The 19,124-nt window shown below is 42.7% G+C and overlaps 2 protein-coding genes across 2 annotated transcripts in view; both read right to left on the bottom strand.

Annotated features, from left to right (window-relative positions):
- Nucleotides 1-1,123: 1,123 nt before the first annotated feature.
- Nucleotides 1,124-9,601, bottom strand: LOC114546742 (ladderlectin). The gene is made up of 8 exons (XM_028565756.1): nucleotides 9,529-9,601; nucleotides 9,344-9,459; nucleotides 8,983-9,039; nucleotides 3,603-3,656; nucleotides 3,345-3,436; nucleotides 3,130-3,255; nucleotides 1,962-2,061; nucleotides 1,124-1,848 (listed from the first exon to the last, which is right to left on the bottom strand). The coding sequence occupies exons 2-8, from the start codon at nucleotides 9,405-9,407 to the stop codon at nucleotides 1,775-1,777; spliced, it is 567 nt and encodes a 188-aa protein (XP_028421557.1). The 5' UTR covers nucleotides 9,408-9,459; nucleotides 9,529-9,601; the 3' UTR covers nucleotides 1,124-1,774.
- A 9,459-nt stretch (nucleotides 9,602-19,060) lies between these two features.
- LOC114563221 (ladderlectin) overlaps nucleotides 19,061-19,124 on the bottom strand; it is a 6,230-nt gene continuing 6,166 nt past the window's right edge. The window contains exon 8 of the mRNA XM_028590064.1: nucleotides 19,061-19,117. Within this exon, the coding sequence (XP_028445865.1) occupies nucleotides 19,061-19,117 (57 nt within the window). The remainder of the gene's footprint in view (nucleotides 19,118-19,124) is intronic.

Below are 19,124 nucleotides of genomic sequence, written 5' to 3'. Positions count from 1 at the left end.
TGTATACATGTGCTGCATTACTTTCAACACAGTAAAGATGTACAGTAACTCAATAGTGTATAATCTCTGGACATGATTACTTACTTGTACATATTGATATTGTAGCTCTTTTACCCTTTCAGAATTTCTCTCAAATGGTACTCTGTAGGCTTATCAGGTTGGGTTTCAGGACACGGACAATTGTGGAGAGACTCACCATTTGGATTTGACATGGCTTTATATCCTGATTACCGATTAGGTGCAAAACATTACTGATTTGAAAGAGTTGTGTTCAATTTTGAGTGCTTGTGTGTTACCGATGACAACAGTGTGTTGCTTGTGTTTCACTTTTGGGGGCTGTGTTGTGCCATTTTGAGTTGAAGTGCACCACGATGCTACATGTGCTTTGTGAATGACAATGTGTTTACAGTTTTGCACAAAGAGTGATTCAGATTTGCTAGTTGTGTCTAACCACATGAGAAGTGTTTAAAGTTCTGCAAACTGTGTGATTCAATCAATAAAGTGGTTTGTACACTTGCAACTTGGGTTTTGCAAATGGATTTTAGTGTTTTAGCAATTCAGAAATACTGTAATACAGTTTTTTTCAATTGTTTACACGCAATTTTGAAAACCAGGTTCTTTTTTTCAAAATATAATCACAATTATCCAAACACCACACTCAATTTGCATAATTCCTAGATCGTTTGCAAAACATACACACTTCAGTCAAAACATATACACATATTTGTGAAAATGCTATTAATTTTCATTTAACCAACACAGTCCTCAATGATCAGACACAATTGCAGCCAGTTTCACACTGCTGTGATAAATAAAAAATACATTTGTAAAAAAACTAATTTTAGGAAATAGCATGTGCTAGATTTTTGGCCAGACATTGTTATGTAAGGGATAATTTAGATGACAAAAAAAATAGTGACAAACCCACAACATTCTTCTTAATAAGTTTGAGATATAGGGAGAATGTACACAAATAGGCCTACTATAAACTTACCAAGCACTGCACAACACTGATGCTGCATTTCAAGTATTTATTTCAATACTTACAGTATTTCTTATCATAATCAGTTACAGTAATCAACCAACAATGAAATTAATGAAACAAATAAAATCTGTAGACAAATAAAAATTACTGCATGAAGTACATACACTTTGACTCTGAAGAAAAACTACTGTAAAAGCAACAAGAATACTGTAACTATTCATCATCTCTCCGTCTGGCTGGATCAGGCCATATAGCACACCTGAGTGCTGCGTTTTCAAATTAGCACGTGTGCTTCCACACCTGGTGGATGTGTTTATCCAATGTGTATATTGGTGTGGTCATTGGCAATCTGGGGCTTTGTAATGACAAGGAAGTGACCTCACAATCCTTATCTGTGTCTAAGGTGTGAAAATGTGTGAGAGTTTTACAAATCACTGTGTGTAATGTTTTGCAAAAATGGTGAAGCAGACATTGTGTGTAATGTGCAAATCTGTGGAGGTGTTTTGCTCATTGGAGTAGAATTTTGCAAATTGTGTGGACATTTTTATTTTAGTCTCTGACATATATATCAATAGTAAGTCGCTTTGGATAAAAGCGTCGGCTAAATCACATGTAATGTAAAGAATACAATCAACAATGGATTCATTTGTGCTGAGATTTGTGTTGCAAATAGTGTGTATGTATAATTTTAGCCAAATCATGACAGTGACATGCAGTCATATAAAGAACAAACAGCAGCTTAAGTATCATCTGTAGAAGTCAGGAGGAGCACTGCACACACTGTGACGACTAGCAGTTTGGCTTTATCTGACAGACGAATGGGTAGTTAATGGTGCAGCCGTTATTGGACCAGCCCTTGGACGCTGCAAAAACATCATCAGAAATGTCAACACAATGACGTCAATCAAGTTGTATTAATGTATGATCAAGTGTTTTTTTCATGACAGTTGACTGTGTCTGGGGTTTCTATTCTTACTTTGAGAGTTGACCTGCAGGCACTGGTAACTGGAAGTGGAGCTCATTGATCCCTGGTTGGTATAGTCAAACACTGAGCCATCTTCCCATCTCCAGCAACCCTGGAGGAAATCAACGTTACAGTCCCCTTCAGTACACGTTTAGTTTTAACACCCGCTAGTGTAGAATTAGAGCATTTCTGACTAAAACACAAACAAAGACTGCATCAATTTTCACAAAGAATGTTTCACTTTTCTAAAAAAAAAGACTGAATCACATATTATATTTTACTAAATTAATTTCAAATCAAAACTTTATTTCTAATGGATGAAGTGAAAACTTCCTAAAAATGGAATTTTAATAAAGTTTAATAAAATATGCACAAACTATGTTAATTGAAGATTAGGTTAAATGTTAATAAAGGGTATTTTCGGGGTTGTTTTTCAATCTGGATCCTATGTTACCATGCATTGGTGTCTAAGTGACTAATGTAAACAAAAATCTTTGCAATATGTCCAGTACTGAGTGAGAGTGCTGTAACTGGCAGCCATGAACTGGGCTGCAATGTAACCCTAGAGGACAAATGTGCACCGTCAATTTCATCCACTAAAAGTTCTGTTTTCACTACTGACAGGTTCAGAATGTCTGACAACATTATGGAAAGGATCCCTACAGAGATAGACCTTTTTGTTAAAGAGTAAGATCCTTTTTGTTTAACCAGAAACAGCTTCAAAATAGCCATCGCCAAACCCACCAGACTCCATGTAAACACAGTACATAGAGCCAGCATATTTCCATATGTAAATGGGTGAATTAAGGGTTTGCTGGAATAGTGAAAGATGAACCAAGACAGCCTTTATCAGTTTTATTTCATTTATGTAGACTTTAAATGGGTATCTCACAATGTTAAAATTACTGTTTATTTAAATGGAGGCTGGTGGTATTGGCTATAGCAATTTCGAGGATGTTTCAAGTTAAACAAAAAGGATCTTATTCTAACAAAAAGGTCTATCTCTGTAGGGATCCTTTCCATAATGTTGTCAGACACTTAAAATAATAATCTGAGCCTGTCACTTTTAGTGGACGGAAATTGAAGGTGCGCAGAAAAAGGAATATGTTGCAGTCTAGAAATCACTCAGAGGGAACCAAAGGTCTTCTAAAATAAAGGCTTTTTAAATAGGTGAACAAACCTGGAAATAGAAACCTCCAATCCAGGCAAAAGTGTGGCCCCCAGTCTTGACCAGACGCTGGAGGAAATTATACTCCAAGACGTTGTGGACTGAAGCTAGACTGCCACCAAAGCCGGCACAATAGCGCTGCAGGACAGGACAAGAGGAGATGAGGAGTTGGTTTTTTTATTCAAAACAATGTTATACTGTACTGTTGTAATAAACTATGTTATTACCTCTGCATTGCTCCAGGAAGAAACCTGGTTGGCTAAGAAGTAGCAGTTACCACGGAAACTAAGCCAACCATCAAGGCAGAAATCAAAACGGGCTGGAACGATGAGAAACAAGAACAATAATTACAATCAGTACTTCTTTTTTTACTCATTATGTGATTTCTTCAGTATCTCAGGACAGAAACGAATGTGAAGTTGTTCTTCTTTTCTCGCTTCAGCAGCCTCATGTTACTGTGAAGATATGTCATGTGATTTTCTTACCTTGAGGTCGAACAGGTCCTCTACCATCAGCAACATGAGTAGCAGCATCCATCTCTGTAAACCCAGTCACAACAGGTCTGTATTAGAGGTGCAACAATTATAAGGGTTTGAGTCATTTTTTATGAAAAGAAAAAAAGAAAATTCTCTGATTCCAGCTTCTTAAATGTGAATATTTTCTGTTTTTTTGATTCTCTGTGTCAGGAAACTGAATATCTGAGTTGTGGACAAAACAAGACATTTGAGAACACTTGAGCTTTTTTTCTGACATTTTACAGACCAAACAACTAGTCCATTAAAGGTCCTATGACATGCTGATTTTTAGATGCTTTTATATAGACCTTAGTGGTCCCCTAATACTGTATCTGAAGTCTCTTTTATATAGACCTTAGTGGTCCCCTAATACTGTATCTGAAGTCTCTTTTATATAGACCTTAGTGGTCCCCTAATACTGTATCTGAAGTCTCTTTTATATAGGCCTTAGTGGTCCCCTAATACTGTATCTGAAGTCTCTTTTTTATAGACCTTAGTGGTCCCCTAATACTGTATCTAAAGTCTCTTTTATATAGGCCTTAGTGGCCCCCTAATACTGTATCTGAAGTGTCTTTTATATAGACCTTAGTGGTCCCCTAATACTGTATCTGAAGTCTCTTTTATATAGACCTTAGTGGTCCCCTAATACTGTATCTGAAGTCTCTTTTATATAGACCTTAGTGGTCCCCTAATACTGCATCTGAAGTCTCTTTTATATAGACCTTAGTGGTCCACTAATACTGTATCTGAAGTCTCTTTTATATAGACCTTAGTGGTCCCCTAATACTGTATCTGAAGTCTCTTTTATATAGACCTTAGTGGTCCCCTAATACTGTATCTGAAGTCTCTTTTATATAGACCTTAGTGGTCCCCTAATACTGTATCTGAAGTCTCTTTTATATAGACCTTAGTGGTCCCCTAATACTGCATCTGAAGTCTCTTTTATATAGACCTTAGTGGTCCACTAATACTGTATCTGAAGTCTCTTTTATATAGACCTTAGTGGTCCCCTAATACTGTATCTGAAGTCTCTTTTATATAGACCTTAGTGGTCCCCTAATACTGTATCTGAAGTCTCTTTTATATAGACCTTAGTGGTCCCCTAATACTGTATCTGAAGTCTCTTTTATATAGACCTTAGTGTAGGGCCTTGACCAACTGCCACTTTGCTCGTTTGAAAGCCATGATGTCTCTCTCTCTCATGGGTGGGCCAAATTCTCTGGGCGGGCAAAGCAGAGAAAGGGGAGGTAACCTTGCTCCTTATGACCTCATAAGGAGAAAATTCCTGATTGGTCCATCTGAGCTTTCATTTTCTCAAAGGCAGAGCAGGATACCCAGGGCTCGGTTTACACCTATCACCATTTCTAGCCACTGGGGGACCATATAGGCAGGCTGGGGGAACTAATATTAATGTTAATAAAAACTCATTTTCATGCCATGGGACCTTTAATCGAGAAAATAATCAACAGATTAATCGACCATAAAAGTAATTGTTAGTTCTGTAAGGTAAACTGATTTATGTATTCTTTGTATAAAATTAAATTCACATTTCAATTCAAATTGTCATTTCAGACAAAGCTGGATAGAAATATAGAAAGTAAAAAATGTTAGGATTAGTTTTCATCATATATCACTTATTGTGCATAGAATCCCAAAATGTGGCAGCATTGATACCTGTATGAGCCTCCAGGTGATAAAGAGCAGCAGATTGGTTTATTGCTACATATTGCTTATTTAAAGGAATGACTGAATTCGGTTAGAAAGTACAGTCGGACTGTGGTGTTCCCTTCACTGAATCCATCCATCCATCCATCTTCGTCCGCTTATCCGGTGTCGGGTCGCGGGGGGAGCAGCTCCAGCAGGGGACCCCAAACTTCCCTTTCCCGAGCAACATTAACCAGCTCCGACTGGGGGATCCCGAGGCGTTCCCAGGCCAGGTTGGAGATATAATCCCTCCACCTAGTCCTGGGTCTTCCCCGAGGCCTCCTCCCAGCTGGACGTGCCTGGAACACCTCCCTAGGGGGCGCCCAGGGGCATCCTTACCAGATGCCCGAACCACCTCAACTGGCTCCTTTCGACGCAAAGGAGCAGCGGCTCTCTCCGAGCTCCTCACGGATGAGTGAGCTTCTCACCCTATCTCTAAGGGAGACGCCAGCCACCCTCCTGAGGAAACCCATTTCAGCCGCTTGTACCCTGGATCTCGTTCTTTCGGTCATGACCCAGCCTTCATGACCATAGGTGAGGTAGGAACGAAAACTGACCGGTAGATCGAGAGCTTTGCCTTCTGGCTAAGCTCTCTTTTCGTCACAACGGTGCGATAGATTGAATGCAATACCGCACCCGCTGCGCCGATTCTCCGACCAATCTCCCGCTCCATTGTCCCCTCACTCGCGAACACAACCCCAAGATACTTGAACTCCTTCACTTGGGGTAAGGACTCATTCCCTACCTGGAGAAGGCATTCCATCGGTTTCCTGCTGAGAACCATGGCCTCAGATTTAGAGGTGCTGATCCTCATCCCAACCGCTTCACACTCGGTTGCGAACCGATCCAGTGAGTGCTGAAGGTCGCAGGCCGATGATGCCATCAGGACCACATCATCTGCAAAGAGCAGCGATGAGATCCCCAGCCCACCAAACTGCAACCCCTCCCCACCCCGACTACGCCTCGATATCCTGTCCATAAATACTACAAACAGGATTGGTGACAAAGCGCAGCCCTGGCGGAGGCCAACCCTCACCTGAAAAGAGTCCGACTTACTACCGAGAACCCGGACACAGCTCTCGCTTTGGTTGTACAGAGATTGGATGGCCCTGAGAAGAGACCCCCTCACCCCATACTCCCCCGCAGCACCTCCCAGTAGTATCTCCCGGGGACCCGGTCATACGCCTTCTCCAAATCCACAAAACACATGTAGACCGGTTGGGCATACTCCCAGGCTCCCTCCAGGATCCTTGCGAGAGTGAAGAGCTGGTCCGTTGTTCCACGACCAGGACGGAATCCGCATTGTTCCTCCTCAACCCGAGGTTCGACTATTGGCGAACCCTCCTTTCCAGCACCTTGGAGTAGACTTTACCAGGGAGGCTGAGAAGTGTGATACCCTATAATTGGCACACACCCTCTGGTCCCCCCTTTTAAAAAAGGGGAACCACCACCCCAGTCTGCCACTCCTTTGGCACCGTCCCAGACTTCCACGCAATGTTGAAAAGGCGTGTCAACCAGGACAGCCCCTCCACACCCAGAGCCTTGAGCATTTCTGGACGGATCTCATCAATCCCCGGGCTTTGCCACTGTGTAGTTGTTTGACTACATCAGTGACTTCCGCCTGGGAAATCGGCGACAATCCCCATTATCCTCCAGCTCTGCCTCTAACATAGAGGGCGTATTAGTCGGATTCAGGAGTTCTGCAAAGTGCTCCTTCCACCGCCCTATTACCTCCTCAGTTGAGGTCAACAGTGTCCCATCCTTACTGTACACAGCTTGGATGGTTCCCCCTTCCCCCTCCTGAGGTGGCGAACAGTTTTCCAGAAGCACTTTGGTGCCGACCGAAAAGTCCTTCTCCATGTCTTCTCCAAACTTCTCCCACACCCGCTGCTTTGCCTCTTTCACGGCAGAGGCTGCAGCCCTTCGGGCCCTTCGGTACCCTGCAACTGCCTCCGAGTCCTCCGGGATAACATATCCCGGAAAGACTCCTTCTTCAGTCGGACGGCTTCCCTGACCACCGTTGTCCACCACGGTGTTCGTGGGTTACCGCCCCTTGAGGCACCTAAGACCCTAAGACCACAGCTCCTCGCTGCAGCTTCAGCAATGGAAACTTTGAACATTGTCCACTCGGGTTCAATGCCCCCAGCCTCCACAGGGATGCACGAAAAGCTCCGCCGGAGGTGTGAGTTGAAAGTCTGTTGGACAGGGGCCTCCTCCAGACGTTCCCAATTTACCCGCACTACACGTTTGGGCTTACCAGGTCTGTCCAGAGTCTTCCCCACCCTCTGACCCAACTCACCACCAGATGGTGATCGGTTGACAGCTCTGCCCCTCTCTTCACCCGAAAGTGTCCAAAACATACGGCCTCAGATCAGATGAAACGATTATGAAATCGATCATTGACCTTCGGCCTAGGGTGCTCTGGTACCAGGTACACTTATGAGCATCCCTATGTTCGAACATGGTGTTCGTTATAGACAATCCATGACTAGCACAGAAGTCCAACAACAAACAACCACTCTGGTTTAGATCAGGGAGGCCGTTCCTCCCAATCACGCCTCCAGGTGTCTCCATCATTGCCCACGTGTGCGTTGAAGTCCCCCAGCAGAACAATGGAGTCACCCACTGGAGCCCCATGCAGGACTCAGTCAAGGTCTCCAAGAAGGCCGAATACTCCGAACTCCTGTTTGGTGCATATGCACAAACAACAGTCAGAGTTTCCCCCCACAACCCGCAGGCGTAGGGAGGCGACCCTCTCGTCCACTGGGGTAACTCCAACACAGCGCGCTCAGCCGGGGACTTGTGAGTATCCCCACACCCGCCCGGGCGCCTCACACCCTGGGCAACTCCGGAGAAGAAAAGAGTCCAACCCCTATCCAGGAGTATGGTTCCAGAACCAAGACTGTGCGTGAGGTAAGCCCCACCAGATCTAACCGGTAGCGCTCCACCTCCCGCACCAGTTCCGGCTCCTTCCCCACAGAGAGGTGACGTTCCACGTCCCCAGAGCCAGCGTCTGCTGCCCGGGTCTGGTCCGTCGAGGCCCCTGACCTTCACTGCCACCCATGTGGCATCGCACCCGACCCCAACGGTTCCTCCCACAGGTGGTGGGCCCATGGGATGGAGAGGGAGTTGCCACGTAGCTTGTTCGGGCTGTGCCCGGCCGGGCTCCGTGGCAAACCCGGCCACCAGGCGCTCGCCGACGAGCCCACCGCGTCTGGGCCTGGCTCCAGGCGGGGGCCCGGGCTTCCTCCGGCAGGGTCACTCCATCTCTGCTTAGCTTTTTCATTGGGGTTTTTTGAACCATTCTTTGTCTGGCCCCTCACCTGAGACCACTTTGCCTTGGGAGACCCTACCAGGAGCACAAAGCTCCAGACAACACAGCCCTCAGGTTCACAGAGACACACAAACCTCTCCACCACGATAAGGTGATGGTTCACGGAGAGGCCCTTCACTGAATCGCCAAATTAAAAGGTTTTCTTCAGCTCAAATGGAAATTTCATTAATGATTTCATTGATACACAGTGCTTCATGTTATAGCAACAATATCTTAAGTGAAGATGTTTGAGAAAAGCACATGGTGACAGGTTCTGTTCTGGTCTGTAATCTGACTGATCAACTTGGAAAGTTTAAAACAAAAAGCCAGTACCTGATTCTGGTGCAGGTTTGTTATCCTGTGGTACTGCAGCACCCTCAGCTGGAACAACTGAGGGGGGAGAACGGCAAAGATAGTTGATGTAGATCAGTGTTTTACAGTAACCTACATCAGTCTGTCCTCATAAATATGTTTCAATATATCATCTACATTTCACAATAGTCTAAAATGTGTTATTGTATTTGAGTAACAATAACGCTATAGCGCTTTAAAATGTAGGTTACTCCACGTCCCTTTACATAAAAACAAAACAGAAACCAAAAAAACAGTACAGATATACCAAATACAAGGATAAAACAACAACAGTGAGAAATAATGCCAATCATCCCAGATTAAAAGCAGTATTATGTCTCACCTGTTGCAGCCCTGATGGACAGAGCAGCACAGAGGAGAACAGAGAGGACCAGCAGAATCTTCATGATGAAAGCTAATGAACGTCTGGAGGGAGGTGGATGCTCACAGATCTGAAAACTAGAAGCATTGAAAGGTAAGAGAAAGATATGAACACAAAAAAAGCAACGTTGAAGCATGACGACTTACAGAGAGAACCAGCGGTCAGGTAAATGTTAAGTGCTCTTCAGGTACCAGACAGGTGAGTGATGACAGGTGTCTCTGTCCGATATATATATATATATATACACACACACACTGAATCACATTGATTAATATCCTTGTTGTGACAGACTTGACCATAAAACTCGTGGACTCTGCCTTGTGCGTCAGTATTGAGTTGTGTTGCAGGAAGACAGGACTGTTTTCCCATCAATTCCCATCAAGGTGGTTTAATAATCAATTTTATTTGAGTCAATAAAGTGGTGAAATGTCCCAGTAAACGTTTTATTGATGGTAAACACTGATAAACCTACTGCCTAAACTGGAACTACGAAATCTCAATCCTTCTATGGATGTGCAGGAAGAATTGGCTATAACTTGAAAAGGAGACATACGTTAAGAGAGGTGTCGATTCAGTAATGTTACACATAAACAGACACACAAACATGCATGCACACACAGAAACACACACACCCACACACACACACACACACACACACACACACACACACACACACACACACACACACATATACACACACAAGCATGAACGCACACATAGAAACACACACGCACATACAGATACATACACCCACTCTCACACACAGACACATATACACACACACACACACACACACACACATACACACACATGCATGAACGCACACATAGAAACACACACGCACATACAGATACATACACCCACTCTCACACACAGACACATATACACACACATGCATGCAGGCACACACACACACACACACACACACACACACACACACACACACACACACACAGACAGACACATACAGTTCATGTCTGCAGTTCATGTTGTCATGTTGCCACTTGTGCATGTGAACCACCAATGTTCGCACACATATGCATGCACGCACTCACAGAAAAACACACACACACACACACACACACACACACACACACACACACACACACACACACACAGACACATCCACCCACACACATACACACATGTTGTAGATGTTAATGTTCTAATAAGGTTCTTTTTACAATAAATGTTCTATTAAAAATACTATTTCATTTTTATTGGTATTTAAATTTTTAAAATAAGAGCAGTTGAAACTGTCCGGTCAAATTTGACAGTAAATTAAGGGGGGTAGCAATGAACAGTGTTTAAAGGTTATAATAGTACAGTGCCCGTCCTAAATGTGTCTGTCTGAAACGGGCTGATTGCTTGGTCTGTGGTATTGCTGCTTGAAGCTTTTTCCAGAATCATTTTACCCCAAAATTACTTACAGAAGGACCCAAAAGCACTTAGCAACCACACTGTTTAGCCCTATAGCCTACTATTGACTTACTGTGTACTCCTACTTCAGAGAAAAACATTGTACCACCACATTTGCCTGACAGACGTGGCAGATTCAGAATTTGCTCACAAAATATCACAATTAAAATTTGGAGTAATCATAGACATTTGCCGTATAGACTGATGGCGGTGCGCCATGCGCCACCCAATCCGGCCCGTAATGAGAGCAATCAGCAAATATCTGCGTTCAACCACCTGAACCGGACCGAGTACAGAGACAGATTCAGCTCCGTGTGTGTGAGAGTGTGTGTGCGTGCAGAGAGAGACAGAGGGGGCGGTGGAAAAGGTGGAAGGCAAGGCAAATACGTTTTTTCCTAAACTACATTTAAGTGTTGTCTTTTTCGTCAAGGATATTGCGTGTTGATATCGACGTATGTAACACTTCAGCAGACGTGTTACAGTTTTTCTTGATTGCTTTGACCTGCTTAAAGAAACTGGGATCTACTTGGTTTTCATCATCACTGTCTCAGGAGAGCAGAAGACACCTCTTGCAAATGTGTTAACCCTTTCTCAATGGATTGACACATTTCCCCCACCCTTTTGCAGAACAGTTAACACATATGTCATTCAAGCAGTCCAAACTCCATTGTTTTACCTATGGTAACCAAACAGAAACCATCTGTTCCTAACTATTAGAAACTACCTCCATCAGTATGAAATCACTGAAGCTCCTGTTTGACACTCCTTCACACAAATCTTCAATTAGCAATCAGTGTGCAGGGTTAGGCCATGTGGCCCCATAGATCAGTGTGCAGGGTTAGGCCATGTGGCCCCATAGATCAGTGTGCAGGGTTAGGCCATGTGGCCCCATAGATCAGTGTGCAGGGTTAGTCCATGTGGCCCCACAGATCAGTGTGCAGGGTTAGGCCATGTGGCCCCATAGATCAGTCTGCAGGGTTAGACCATGTGGCCCCATAGATCAGTGTGCAGGTTTAGGCCATGTGTCCCCATAGATCAGTGTGCAGGGTTAGGCCATGTGGCCCCATAGATCAGTCTGCAGGGTTAGGCCATGTGGCCCCATAGATCAGTGTGCAGGGTTAGGCCATGTGGCCCCATAGATCAGTGTGCAGGGTTAGACCATGTGGCCCCATAGATCAGTCTGCAGGTTTAGGCCATGTGTCCCCATAGATCAGTGTGTAGGGTTAGGCCATGTGGCCCCATAGATCAGTCTGCAGGGTTAGGCCATGTGGCCCCATAGATCAGTGTGCATGGTTAGACCATGTGGACCCATAGATCAGTCTGCAGGGTTAGGCCATGTGGCCCCATAGATCAGTCTGCAGGTTTAGGCCATGTGTCCCCATAGATCAGTGTGCAGGGTTAGGCCATGTGGCCCCATAGATCAGTCTGCAGGGTTAGGCCATGTGGCCCCATAGATCAGTGTGCATGGTTAGACCATGTGGACCCATAGATCAGTCTGCAGGGTTAGGCCATGTGGCCCCATAGATCAGTCTGCAGGTTTAGGCCATGTGTCCCCATAGATCAGTGTGCAGGGTTAGGCCATGTGGCCCCATAGATCAGTCTGCAGGGTTAGGCCATGTGGCCCCATAGATCAGTGTGCAGGGTTAGGCCATGTGGCCCCATAGATCAGTGTGCAGGGTTAGGCCATGTGGCCCCATAGATCAGTCTGCAGGTTTAGGCCATGTGTCCCCATAGATCAGTGTGCAGGGTTAGCCATGTGGCCCCATAGATCAGTCTGCAGGGTTGGGCCATGTGGCCCCATAGATCAGTGTGCAGGGGTTAGGCCATGTGGCCCCATGTGGCCCCATAGATCAGTGTGCAGGGTTAGCCATGTGGCCCCATAGATCAGTGTGCAGGGTTAGCCATGTGGCCCCATAGATCAGTCTGCAGGTTTGGGCCATGTGTCCCCATAGATCAGTGTGCAGGGTTAGGCCATGTGGCCCCATAGATCAGTCTGCAGGGTTAGGCCATGTGGACCCATCGTCAAGACACAAGAGACTGAGTAGCAATAGTGGCTATTTCTCATACTCTACAGTAATAGATGTTTATACTTTACTGTAATAGATTTTATTTTTATTTTCTTAATTTCTTATACTCTAATAGATTTCATTTTGGTTTACATGTATTTTGTGTAATATTTACAGTATTTCAGTTTTCAAGCTATGTACAGAAATAGGCTACAATAGAGATAGATAGATAGAGATACTTTATTTATCCGGAAGGAAATTAAGGTGTCCAATAGCTTATACACAACATACATCCACATAGGCACACAGACATATGACATCCAAGCACACATACTACATAAATACAAAGAAAGATATCAATAGTGTGCCCTTACAGTAAAGTTTGGTTGTAGCTTGTTTAAAGGAGCGGTGTGGAAAAAATGCAGAAAGGTGCAATGGCATTATAGTGCAAGATAGCGTCAGTGCAAATTGTTTATCTATTCAAGTACAACAGGCAACACAATATATCAAAAATAGAATAATCATCACTTAACTATACATAGACACTAGTAAAATACTTGAAGAAAAGTTAAAGTTACGTAAAGTTGAAAAAACTGTCCATACAGACAAAAGGACAGCATGGTGTATTGACCATACAGGCAAGCTAGCAAAACATGATTAGCAATGGTGCCTGATTTGCACTCAGTGCTGTATGCACTGTGTAATGGTTGATTGGAAGAGCTCATACACTTGTTTGCAAGTTGTGTTGTTTGATGGCAAAATTTGCTTTTGTTGCATATTTTAAATGTTTTGGCACGGTTAGAACCTTTTGCAAACAAAATGTGTAATTTTGACCATGAGTGCCACTGTTTCGGCCTGTGTGTTAACTGATTTGAAAAATGTGGAGTTTGAGTTGACTGCTGCGTCAATATGGAGGAAATATTTATTCATAATTCAAATTGAAAGTCCAAAGAGAAAAAAAAGCGAGATCAAATTAAAAATATTATTATTATTTTTTAATTTTCCATTTGGCTTTGGCTTTGGCTTTGGCTTTTGAATTTGAATTTAATATTTAATATTTCTCCGGGTGGTCTTGGGTGTGAGGTGCGTGTCCGTGCTATTCTCCAACATGGAGCCTCCTCACAACAATCACTCCTGACTGAAGGCCTTCTGTACAGCCCGTGTACTTTTTCAGACTTCCAGCTAACTGCGGTGTCTGTGAGCATCACTGGCCGGCCAGCAGGGAGGAGATCCCACACACACTGATAGAGACAGACAGACAGACAGACAGACAGACAGACAGCGGTGTCTGTGAACATCACTGGCCGGCCAGCAGGGAGGAGATCCCGGCCGCCACCAGCTGGCTGTCCCGTCAGACTGAAGCTTTGACAACATCGGAGAAAATGTGCAGTTGGTCATCAACGTTTGTAAAACTGCCCATATTCAAACTCTACACAGGTAATTTATTGCATAAAAAGTCTCAATAGTGAATTTAGTGGTGGAATAGCAGATGAAAATTGTAAAAAGTTTCCAGTTGTTTGTTGCTGCTAATACGGCAAACTCCCGATCTAGATTATAGAATCGATTGCTTTTTTATAATTTCCATCTGCTATTTCACAGAAAAAGTGAGAAAAAAAAAGCAGAGGTCGAGTTTGGACGATGACTATCCGGTTGAGATTGTGTTGAGATTGTGTGTGTGTGTGTGTGTGTGTGTGTGTGTGTGTGTGTGCCCTCGAGATCTGACCACACACAAACACACGTAAGCAGAGCTACCCACACCCATGTTTCTACTGTTGCTTAATTAAATATAACATCAAAAGAGAGAAGTTGTCTGAGTCGTGTTTTAAACAGACACACCTGGGGCGAAGTTGGGAACCAGAATCAGCTTTAAATCCAGTCCTAATCTAGTCCTCACTAACACGGGCCCAGTTATAGTAACTACATGAAAACTTCACTGTTGTTGCATGAAATGTGGTTTGTGTTTAGCCTCCATCATCATTTTCTATCATGTGAAACCAGAGCCAGCCTAGTGGTGAATCTGCAGACAGATGCTTAACAGTGTGCTCCTCAGCAGTCTGCTCCCCCTGCTGCTCAGAAGGTGCCTCTGCACCTCTTTGGTTTCAGACCCTCCCACCAGCCTTTGGGCCACGCCTCCTTCAAAAGCCAAATATTAAATCCAAATGAAAATCCAATGTTAAATTGAAATTTAAAAGCCAAATATTAAATGAAAATTAAAAGCCAATGTTAAATTGAAATTCAAAAAGCCAAATATTAAATTCAAAAGCCAAAGCCAAATGGAAAATTAAAAAAAAATTATAATATTTTTAATTTGATCTCGCTTTGTTTTCTCTTTGGACTTTCAATTTCTCTTTGGACATTCAATTTGAATTATGAATAAATATTTCCTCCATACGTCAAAGCAATCAAGAAAAACTGTAAATTCAAAATAGGCTTAGTTAGGCTTAACCGTTAACCTTGATGTACGGATTTGATTCACGGGGTAATGTTAGTGTTAGGCTATACATTAGCAGCACATTTGAACAACTGGACCCCGGGTGAGCATAAAGGCTGAGACTGAGTGAGAAGGAAGAATTTTCAGCTCACAGCAACTTAATACGATATAGTGTCCTCTTAGCGAAAATGCTGAGTGAATTTATAATGGACCTTTAATGTGAAGGGTAGAAACGGATATCCAACGCTGTCCAAGCTGCTCCAAAGATTCCAGTTACAATGGCGACCAAACAAGGGCCATTTTCAGCATATTGTTTTTAACTGAAATAAAGACAATTTTGATCATGGTTCTCAAAAAGCAGCAGCAATCTCCATTTAAATTAAGTAAAAGCACATGTTTTTTACTTGGTATCTTAGTTAATGGGAGTGAACAGTGAAATAATTTGAAAAGGAAATACAGATTTTGCCCATGCAGAGTTGGACAATATTAATGTTACTTGAGTCTTACAGGCCAATATCTTATTTCTTTCTTTACTTAAGAAATAAATGATACACTGCTCTGTAATTGAATTATGCTTTGCATTTTCCATTTAATACAGCAGACTATAATGCACTTGTTTCAAGCATCTCAAAGGTTTGTAAAAGCCGTGAAATATACAAGGCAAGGCAGTTTTATTTATATAGCACATTTCAGCAACAGGGCAATTCAAAGTGCTTTACGTAAAACATTAAAGAGCAGTTAGAAGACAATTAAAAACAATTTAAAAACATTAATAAACAAATTAAAAACATTAAAAGACAAGAATAAAATTGATAGTGCAGTATAAGAATAACAGTTACAGTGCAGTATAAGAAATTAAAGTTAATAAAATAGATTATTTAAAGAAAAGCAACATCAAAAAGATAGGTCTTTAGCTTAGATTTAAAAGAACTGAGAGTTGCAGCGGACCTACAGGTTTCTGGGAGTTTGTTCCAGATATGTGGAGCATAAAAACTGAACGCTGCTTCCCCCTGTTTAGTTCTGACTCTGGGGACAACAAGTAGACCTGTCCCAGACCACCTGAGAGGTCTGGGTGGGTCATAATGTAGTAGCAGATCAGAAATGTATTTTTGGCCCTAAACCGTTTAGTGATTTATAAACCAGTAGAAGTATTTTGAAATCAATTCTTTGAGGCACTGGAAGCCAGTGTAGAGACTTCAGTACTGGAGTGATGTGATCCACTTTCTTGGTTTTAGTGAGGACTCGAGCAGCAGTTCTGAATCAGCTGCAGCTGTCTGATTGATTTTAGGGAGACCTGTAAAGACACCGTTACAGTAGTCAAGTCTACTGAAGATAAAAAGCATGGACAAGTTTTTCCAGATCCTACTGAGACATAAGCTCTTTAACCCTTGATATATTTTTTAAGGTCATAATAGGCCGATTTTTTAATTATGTTAATGTGGCTTTTAAAAATTCAGGTCTGAGTCCATGACTACACCAAGATTTCTTGCTTTGTCTGTTGTTTTTAACATTGTCGTTTTGAAGAGCGCGTGACTTTCAATCGTTCCTCTTTTGCTCCAAAAAAACAACCACCTCCGTTTTTTCTTCATTTAATTTAAGAAAGTTCTGGCACATCCAATCATTAATCTGTTCAATGCACATATTTAATTTTTGTATTGGGCTATAGTTCCTGGCGATAAGGTTATGTAAATTTGTGTGTCATCCGCATAACTATGGTAACTTATTTTGTTGTTTTCCATAATCTGAGACAGTGGAAGCATGTAGATGTTGAACAGAAGAGGCCCCAGAACTGAGCCTTGGGGAACTCCGCGCACATCATATTTGTATGCTCAGATGTATAATTACCTATAGACACAAAGTAGTCCCTATTCTTTAAATAGGATTCAAACCACTTTAGTACTGAGCCAGAAAGACCAACCCAGTTTTTCCAATCGGTCAAGGAATATGTCATGGTCTACCGTATCAAATGCAGCACTGAGATCAAGTAATACTAAGACTGAAATTTTGCCACTATCTGTGTTTAAGTGGATGTCATTAAAGACTTTAACAAGAGCTGTCTCAGTACTGTGGTGTGGTCGAAAACCTGACTGGAAGGCATCAAAGCTGTTGTTTAGCGATAAGAAAAGGTTGAGTTGTTGAAAACCACTTTTCTATGATTTTACTTAAAAATGGAAGGTTTGATATTGGCCTATAGTTGCTCATTAGTGTCGTGTCTAGATTGTTCTTTTTTAGAGTGGCTTGATGAATGCCGTTTTAGGGCCTGTGGGAAGATACCTGAGAGCAGAGATGTGTTTACAATCTGTAGAAGATCAGAAGCCAAACAATTCCAAACATTTTTGAAAACACCCGTTGGTAGAATATCAAGGCAACAGGAGGAGGTTTTCAGATGTTGTATAATGTCCTCCAGGTTTTTTATTGTTGATCGTATGAAATTGTGTCATGTTGGAATTAGTTTTATGCACACTGTGACAACACATATCCTGTACTTGATATGGAAGCACTGACTGTTTGTCTAATTTTCTGAATTTTGTCTGTGAAGAAGGAGGCAGAGTCATTGCAAGCCTTGGTAGACAACAGTTCAGATGCTATTGGTACTGGAGGGTTTGTTAATCTATCAACAGTAGCAAACAAAAGCACGTGAATTATTATTGTTTCTGGCAATAATGTCAGAGAAAAAGGACCGCTTTTGCATTCCTTAGTTCAGATTATAAATGCAAAGTCTCTCTTTATAAGTGTTGTAATGGACCTGGAGATTAGATTTTTCGCCAACTGCGTTCAGCTTTTCGACACACTCTTTTTTTCTGTTCTCACAACTATAAAATTTCTCCATGGAGATCTTTTCTTACCAGAGACAGCTTTGACCTTAGTGGGAACAATAGCATCAATAACATTCGTAATTTTACAGTTAAAATTATCTACAAGCTCAGTGACTGAGGCCCCAGTGAGGGTGGGTGTGAGCGAGAAAAGCTGAACGAATGATTCAATGGTGTTTTCAGTGATATACCGTTTTCTGATTAACTTTGTTTGAACACTTTTTGGGCAGAGAGATAGTGCCGTTAAAGAAAACACAGGAATGATCAGAGAGAGCAACATCAGTCACCACAACCTTGGAAATGTTCAGACCCTTGGAGATAATCAAGTCCAGAGTGTGCCTTTATTGTGCGTGGGCTCGGTAACATGCTGAATCAGTCCATTTGCTCAGGTGGGGGCTGTGGTGGCTCACTGACTTTTTGTTGTGTCTTCTTCTTGTTTTTGGTTCATCTTGTCTCGTGTCCTTGGCCAAGGGAGCAGATGTGTGGTGCAGAAAGTAAAGTAGGCTAGAGGTGAACAGCTTTACTCCTGGCTTGTTAAGGAAGAGTCCATCTGCTTTAAAATGATGTCTGCAGCCCCAGAAAATGTTAAAATTGTCAATGAACTGCATAGAATGGTTGTTGGTACATGCAGTTGAAAGCCATCTGTTCAGTGCCAACAGTCTGCTGGAAACTCTCAGCTCCTCCTCTGACTGGCGGTATAGGGCCACTGACAAACACCTTTATGCGTTTAGGGAGCTGACTGTGTTCAGCAGATTCATAAAGTCACAATTCAGCACTTCAGACTTTTGCTTTACAACATCATTTGACCCTATATGCAGTATAATGTTCTTCACAGTTGGGTGTGCTGCCACGATATCCTGGATTCTTTGGGTCAAGTCAGACACCATGTCTTTGGGAAAACGTATTTTGGTGTTTTACTGCTTTTTCTTTCACAGCAGAGTCACCCACAATCAGAGTTTGGGGCCCAGTCATTAGCTTTCCTGTAGCTTTTACTTTTAGAATTGCTCTCTCAGTCCTTACCCTGCTGTGTGACCCATGAGGCGTAATCCAGGTCATGTCCAGGGTCCTGCAGC

Source organism: Perca flavescens, chromosome 2 (assembly GCF_004354835.1).
Source record: "Perca flavescens isolate YP-PL-M2 chromosome 2, PFLA_1.0, whole genome shotgun sequence".
Lineage (NCBI taxonomy): Eukaryota > Metazoa > Chordata > Actinopteri > Perciformes > Percidae > Perca > Perca flavescens.
The sequence above is the reverse complement of the archived record's forward strand: the minus strand, read 5'-3'. Positions and strand labels throughout refer to the sequence as shown.

Excerpts from the sequence above, each read along its gene's own strand:
- LOC114546742 (XM_028565756.1), bottom strand. The coding sequence starts at position 9,407 with ATGAAGATTCTGCTGGTCCTCTCTGTTCTCCTCTGTGCTGCTCTGTCC. Across the intron at positions 3,256-3,344 it reads CTTCCTGGAGCAATGCAGAG|CGCTATTGTGCCGGCTTTGG; the intron begins GTAATAACATAG and ends CCTGTCCTGCAG. Across the intron at positions 2,062-3,129 it reads TTGGAGGTTTCTATTTCCAG|GGTTGCTGGAGATGGGAAGA; the intron begins GTTTGTTCACCT and ends GATTTCCTCCAG.